The sequence below is a fragment of the Pygoscelis adeliae genome, unplaced genomic scaffold (assembly GCF_000699105.1).
Source record: "Pygoscelis adeliae isolate BGI_AS28 unplaced genomic scaffold, ASM69910v1 Scaffold27, whole genome shotgun sequence".
In the NCBI taxonomy this organism is placed as follows: Eukaryota; Metazoa; Chordata; class Aves; order Sphenisciformes; family Spheniscidae; genus Pygoscelis; species Pygoscelis adeliae.
Window position 1 is genome coordinate 5484662 of NW_008825410.1, and position 7886 is coordinate 5492547.

Genomic DNA, 7886 nt, shown 5'->3' on the forward strand with positions numbered 1-7886 from the left:
CTTGACTGGTGTAAGCACTACTTAGCAACAACTAAAACATCAGTGTGTTATCAACATTATTCTCATGCTAAATCCAAAACACAGACAGCACTGTACCAGCTACTAGGAAGAAAATTAACTCTATCCCAGCCGAAACCAGGACAACTAGGCAAGGGCCCATACTATGAAAAGCTGTCATGTTAGGTTTTGGGTTTTTTTTAATTAACAGAGTATGAAGGTAGTGAAAAAGAAAACACTGCCTCTGAATAAATAAGATTATTTTCCTTGGCTCATTTTTCTGAGTTAGCTTTAAGTTCAGCAAATCGTGATAATCTCATAGCTCCAGTTTGGGAGAAGAAAAAGACCAATGTCACTTCTGACCATTGTCAATTCTGAAGACAGGGAAGAATAAACATGACTTTAATGAGAATAATCTGTGTCACCTTCAGAGAAGCACATCTGCCATTTCTGCAGAAGAGAGAGGAGTTTGCCCAGAAACCTGCATTTTTTCATAGTACTTTTACTCCATTTCCAAATTCTGTTTCTTTGGCAAAATAGCCCAAAAGCAATATGAGATGTGCTGTTATTTCATGTAACACAGAGACAACTGGTGGTGCTGTGAGAGTGCCTATGTAGGAATACGGCGTCGCAGGCTGCTGGACACTTTTGGAGACATTGATGCAGAGGGAATTGCTGGCCTAAATGACAGGTAAGCCTGTATCTGTCCTTCTGGAGCAGCTGCAAGTTCACTCCTACTGCTGCTCTCGCCCAGACAGGTGTGGTGAACTCTGCTCCACAGCCCCTTGTAGCTGCACTTCCCTGATGCAAAAAAGCCATGCTTTTTTAAACCAGTGTATGAGAGAGAGATGGGTTTCAGGTGTGTTTGTCCTGTAATTAGCGCTTGTGAATAAATTTTTGAAGAAGGTAAAGTAGATCTGGCACCTGTCTGTCAGAGAAGTTAGAAAACTTGCTTGTCTGGTGGGGAAGAGGAAGAACTGTGCTGGCAGTATTGAGTTCATTTCACCCCGTAAACCTCTACAGAGTTGGCAGAAGCATGGGGGAAGAGAGAAAGAAGTTCATTTTTTAAATTCTTCCTGACATAGTCTATACGTGTTCTCTTACCTTCTGCCTCTCCTCTTCCTTTGTCTTGCTAACTTTTTCCCTCGTTGCAAAATGTTTACGTGTGGGGAATGGTGAAATAAAACAGCATAGACTGTCTCATGGTATTTTGCTATAGATGTGTCATATATTTCTAATTTGGGGCTTTTCCATGCTCTGTAGAGTTTGCTTGCAGCAGAATTGAGTGCTCAAAGCATTTCCTCCATCTGTAAATATACAGCGAACCTGCGCTATGTCACATTTCCTAGGCCTGCATGGTTATAAAGGAAAGACCCTCTTACAATGCTCTTGATGCAGCGAGGACAGCCCTTGTTTCTAAATGGCAGCTGTGTTTAATGTTCTCTGAATATAATAAATAGCTATTGAGCCATTCTTTTTGCTTTTTTTTTCAACTTTGTGTCACAGCAATCTGGATTTAGTGTCACTGTAATCTCACATTGTAATGTAATGGCAATAAAATGATTCCCATACAAGTCTAGAGAGGATCTGTGCTAATACCATTAAAATGTGCTTACTGAATCAAAACAAATGCGGTGTTAGCATGTGGAAACTGTGTTTATGCGATTATAATGTTTCAGCAATATGAGATTACTGTAGGAAGCAACTAATCCAAACCTAGAGAGACTTTCCATTACAAGACCATTAAAATGACACAATGACTGAAGCGCAAGTTTCAGATGGGAAAAGCGGAAATCTTGTCATCAGTATTCAGGCAAAACATCTATTGAACTCAGTGGAGTTTTTACCAGGGTCAGGAATACAGTACCATGACCTTTTTAGCAGCAAGTCTCCTTTCTCTTAAGAATAACTCTAGGAAAAATATTTACTTCATCAATATTTAATAGTTGGCTAATGGTGAGAGTCGTATTTTATGCACCATACAATTGGTGGTTGTAAAGATTTGTCCAGAGTTTATTACAGAAATGTTAAGGTATTGTTTCAAGGCTGTTGTGAAATAACACAAGTTTTGGTTGTATCTTAAAGCAATTCTTATTTTCTTTTTATCTGAATATGTAATTTTCAGGAAATACCATTTATTTCTCTGTTTATACAGCACCTAGGGCAGAGAAGCCTTGTCCTATGCAGGAGCACCTTGGCGATACCACTGCATAAATTAGTGATTTCCAAAACCAAAATACCTGTTACTGCCAGATAAGAGCCTACCTGTTTATCTTTTGTCATAGGAATCCGCACCTTTCCCCCTCCCCTCAGACTGGGTTAAGATTCAGTAAATATAATTCACACGTCCTATGTAGCACCATCTAAAATATACTTGTCTTATTCAGGATTGTTTCTTGGCTCCCTCCGTAGCCCATGGAAGGAGGCCAATATTACAGAAAGTGACTTGTCCTGTTCTATTACAAACATTCAAAATAGGCTGGATGAGTTGCCTATGGATGTCTTTCCATCTCCACTATGAAAATGGTCTAGACGATTATTCTGTGGAAGACATACATCATTTTAGATGGCTAAATGAGGTGATATGAATTCAGTCTTTGGTGTATGAAGGAAGAAACTTTCTTAGAAGAAAGGTCTGTGTAAAACATGGCACGCAAGTCATTAGTAAAGCATCAAAAACATTGATTTCTGCGGTAACGTATATATGCTTAAATTAAGCAGCAATCCTTATTCCATTTAAAAGGTGTTTGCACCTAAAATCTGTTTTAAAGACACTAATTAAGTTCTGGTTCCATCAAATGAATCTTACTAGCAATAATATATCATTATAGCATAATTAGGGCATCCTATCTGTGTAAGTGACAGTAGCAAAGATATCAGGATGCTGGTTTTAAAAATAATTCCAGTCACGGGTTGTTGGCTGTCTATATTTTTCATAATTTTTTTATTAAAAGCAGTGGGTTTCTAAAACTGTGTTAGTAAGCAGGCACAGACATTAATATTAATCATATTTTTCATGCAGATAAAATTAGGCCTACTTTAAATGCTGTTTGTGTCAGTTTCTGTTTTTGTGATGCTTCTTATATTTATAAAAATCCTTGGCCTCTATCAAAAGGTTCAATAGTAGGCATTGGTTCTGTAAACTCTGTATGTGTGCTGTAATCTGAAAGCTAGAGTCTAAAATCAACAGATTGGTGTCTGCTACAAGAGAAACCTGGCACTGGAACTGGTAATTTTAAATGTTTCCTGCTGTTATAAATCAGAAGATGACAGCCTCAGGCTATAAGAAGATCTCACACATGCAGCCATAGGTCTTTGCAGTGGTCAGGCCAGATTAATTGAGGGTAATCTAAATTAACTGTGTTGGAAAGGAATTAGCGGGAACAAATGTTGAAGTCAACTTTTCATCAAAGTAGTAATCTGAAAGTGAGCAAAAATTCACATTGAATTAGAGTGGCCTTTTTGAGTAACTGCGCTATTAAATAACTAAAAAACTGAAGTGGAAGCTTGTTACAGAAACACACAGTAATCGCTTTGTGTCAAGTTTTATCAAAAGAACTTCAATACTTATATATTTAATTATATAACAAAATATTTACATAGGTTTGTTTTCCTAAATAAATGGATTTGAAAATTGTCAATGAACATGGGGAAAGAAAAGTGTGTCTCCAATGCAGAGAGTAGTTATCACTCTTTATGCTGTCAGGGTTTTACTGAATACCAGAGTGTAGATACTTAACACCAAAAAAAAAAGGGGGGTGGGGGGTGGAAAAGCAAAGGTAATGCAGTTATCTTAGAATTATCTTAGTTGATGACTGACTCAGATCATTGAAATTTCTCCAGAATAGTGGGTTGCTCTATAGGGCACCAGCTTTGTTAAAGTATAGAATTAATGACTGGGTTGGACAACTTAATTGAATTGCAGCTGGCAGCAGTTTCTGACTAAGACAGGTATTTTGCTTTTAATTATTTGCTCAAGAATAATATTTTCTGAAATCATGCACTTCTTAATTTATTTGGCAAAAAATAAATCATTATATTAATCAACCAACAGTCTGTTCTATGAGAGTAATTATTCTTCTGCCTTCTCAAACAAGCCAACACACTAGTCTAGAAATGAAATTCATAAAAGAACAGTTCTTCCTAAGTCTGCTTTTACACAAGGCAAGCAAACATAGTCAGTCAGGCCTTTCTCTTTCTTATGGATGGCCAAGTTTTCATATTAAAATAACTGCCAGCACTACAGACTTCACTAGGCAGGTGATATCTGCCTTTTGCAGGGGCTGGGTCACTTTCGTACGTTGGTACTCTGACAATGACTGCTTCTCGTGAGATGAAAGTATCCCCAAAGAGGCCTCGACGTTCTTGTGCCCTTTGATATGTAGAGTTCGGTGTCCTTCAGATTTCAGTTTTTCTGTCATCCTGGTAGATTAACTTTAGCAGTTAAAAGGAAAGTGTCCTCTGAGGTCTTCACCAGTAACAAACCCATGTTTATGTTATTATTCACTAAAAGGGAGACAGAAATGGGAGAGACCTCTCTCTTTAATCAATAATGCATGCTCTAGTTAGTCCTGTCCTCTGGACATGATTAAACATGTATTTTGTTTCATAACTGATGATTTTGGTTGACTAGGGATTATAACTTTATATCCTCAAGCCTTTGCAACTAGAAGATCTAACATGAACTGGGTAGTCAGCTGTGTTTAATGTTAATATGGCACATAAATGAAGAAGACTACCCCCACCCCCACAAGAAAAAAATATCCCAAAATCCCAGTGGGGAGAGCTGCAGCTAATTCTAACCTCTAGCGAGTCAGACCAAACTTGCATGGGGCAGATGCCTTTGACATGAAAAACTGCAGACAGTTGTCTAAACGTGTATCTTTGCATGACTCGTTTGAAGTTTTGAGAAATAACTTTGTTTCATTCACGTTAAAGGTGAAGAAAAAAGTCTCTTAGAGGCTGAGCCATATAAATTAAGCGTTAGGTTAAGGTCTGTTCTTAACTGGTAAAATATTTGGCCAATGAAGCTGATGGGAAAAACATTTTGGCTTCTGCCCCGCTGGTTGAGGGCCACACTGTATCCTTAGCAACTGTTGTCAGCTTTGGAGGAGTTGTCCTGGGCTGTTCCGGACCTCCACAGCACAGCTGGCAGGAGAACCTGAGCCTCTGTTGAAGTCTAAGGAGCAGATGATCACCCCCATCCCAACATTCCTCATACAGAGGGGCAGACAAGGTGTCCAAACATGGACCGCTTCCTCAGCGTGCAAGGCGGGTAGTGAGTCTTGGAGGACACAGATAAATAAAATGAACGTACCAGTAAGGAATATTCAGCCTTGGTGCCAAGTATGTTCATCTGGTGGCTCAAGCTGACAAAATTTGACAGCTGCTGAAGAGCAGAGAATCCTAAATGAACATACAGTGGTTGTTATTAAATAGGAAAAATGTATCTTAATGTGATATTGACTATAGCACAATAAATGATGATGATTTCCCTGTACTGGAGTGTGGTATTTTTACATTGCTAGCGTACTGATACAAGCGCAGTTGAGTAAAGTAAATGCTTTGTTTTCCATATTGACCACTCTGCTGGAAACAGCGTTTGAAAAGTTTCCAGCGAACACACACAGCGTGGAGGTACATGTCTGAGAGAGAGGGGGGAACTCATAAATTTTGCAAGAAATGTTTGCTCCATCTGAAATGTTTTTGTTTCCTTTCTTCTTCCTTCCCAGACTCTTTTAATCTGATTTATTTTTCCTCTTGCTGAAGAAAAATGCCTTCCTTGGGAGGGAAAGCGCAGACTGTCTTGGGCCCTGTGGATCCAGACTGCCTTGGCTATACCTTGACTCATGAACACTTGACTATGAACTATAGCAGCTGTTTTTGTCCACCTTCCCCAGGCCAAGAGCCTCTGTCTGATGGGCCCATTGAGATGAAGAACTTGTTTTGGATTAAGCAAAATCCCTACAGCCATAAAGAAAACCTTCTTTTGTATCAGGAAACAGATGCTGTGAAGGAGGAGCTGTTGCATTTTAAAGCAGCAGGTGGTGGGACGATCGTGGAAAACACAACCACAGGAATTGGTCGGGGTATGAATACTTTGAAGAAACTTGCTGAGGAAACTGGAGTCCATATTATTGCTGGGGCTGGGTTTTATGTGGATTCCACTCATTCTCCTCAAACACAGGCCATGACAGTGGAGCAGGTAAGTCTTAACCATTGCTTTGGAGTCTCTTTCCTCTGAATTATCCCTGGGTGAGTCAAAGTTGGAGAGAAGTTCCAGCAAAATAGATGAAATATGGAAGTTCTCAACGTGAAAAACTTAGGAACAGCATTACTGCTTGTGTGTTACAGCTGGACCAACACTACTTGTGTGTGCTGGGATTATCTGTCAGCATTTCCAATTCTTAAGCTCCATTTTCTCTCAGAGATTTGTTATAATGCAACAGTAAAAGGAAAATAAAGTAATTCATGTGTGGGCATCTGGTATCCTGTTCTTTTTACAATTTTTAAGGAAGGAGTATATCCCTTCTGCCTCTTTCGTCTCTTTTTCTGGCTAATTGCTTCCTAATGAGATCACCCAGAATTCTTGTAAAAAGCATAAATAATTGCAATATTTACAGGACAGTTGTAAATCATTGCTCTGCTCAGGCTAGCTGCTATATCCCTCTTCTCTACCATTTGTCCAGACTTTTCAGGTCAGAGTCTACATCGAATCATTTGTACAGTGCCTAAGACAATGTTTTAATAATGACAAAGGTCCCCAGGTATTCCTATAATAATAAATATTCATTCATCTTTTATTAAGAAAATGTGATGATAGGGAGAAGGGGGAAGGGAACTCTCCAAGGCAGGAGGCTGTGAATGCGGATGAACAGAGCTGAGAAAAAATTTTTTAAATCCATCACAGTTTACAAATGAGTCAAATTCATTTTAGAAATCAATGGTCAAAACTTGAGCAGATGTAAAGTGATGCAGTGCTGCCCACCACACTGGATCCAAGACAGCCCAAGCTGTACCGGACGGTACTAGTTTTCCTAAATATTCTTGTATCGTTTGAAATTTGATACAAATAGATTTCTTGGGGCAAAGGTTTCCCTTCTATATTTGGTGGACTGTGGGACACCCACAGATGTCCTGTACTCAGCAGGTAATAAATACTTAATCCAGTCCAGAAGACAGTTGCTTACTTAGAAAGGGTTGTGCAGTGACTGATCCATGATAACCGGTGGTTCCTCATTTGCCAGTGAATTTGACATGATGATATGTTTTCTGATTAGGAAAAGACAATTTGAATATTTTGTTGCCAGCCCTAGCTAAGCTATTTAGTGGCACAAGGATGTTGCTGCAGGAGAGGTGTTCTTCAGGAGGGGAGTGAATTCTGTATCGTAGGATAAAGTGTTGGGCAGAAGCCTGCTGTAAATTGTAATAGCTTGGACTGACTTTTGCGTGTAGTTTGAGTATTTACCAATACGTTGTATGAGGCTATTGAGGAGACAATAGCGGGGAGTAAGGATAAGTTACAGATTTATTTGAAAATTGGTATGGGGTTTTTTGGTTTCCTGGCTTTGCTTGCAAACCTTCCTTCTTCCTTTGTTCATTTTATTCTTCCTTAAAATCATGATTTCCCTAACATTCAGGGCCAAAGAGTTAGAAGGTCATCATCAGTGCCATTTTGTGCTCTGAATTCTGAATGTATTCTTTAAGATATATGGCCTATTCTGGAAAAGAAAAACTAAAGCTGTTAACAAACTGCTTTTATTAAGAGATTCTGATGTCTTTTTTGCTTATGAATATTTTAAAAGCAAGCTAATTTTGACCCTGTAAGTTTGTCAGCTGAGCTTTATTCTTGTAGTTCTGAAGTCAATTGGAGCTCCTGTCATTTTATG

General features: G+C 38.9%; 1 protein-coding gene across 1 annotated transcript in view; it reads left to right on the top strand.

Moving 5' to 3' along the window:
• Positions 1 to 5729: 5729 nt before the first annotated feature.
• PTER (phosphotriesterase related) overlaps positions 5730 to 7886 on the top strand; it is a 10883-nt gene continuing 8726 nt past the window's right edge. Inside the window, exon 1 of the mRNA XM_009330546.1 lies at positions 5730 to 6202. Coding sequence (XP_009328821.1) covers positions 5771 to 6202 — 432 coding nt within the window. The 5' untranslated portion in view covers positions 5730 to 5770. The remainder of the gene's footprint in view (positions 6203 to 7886) is intronic.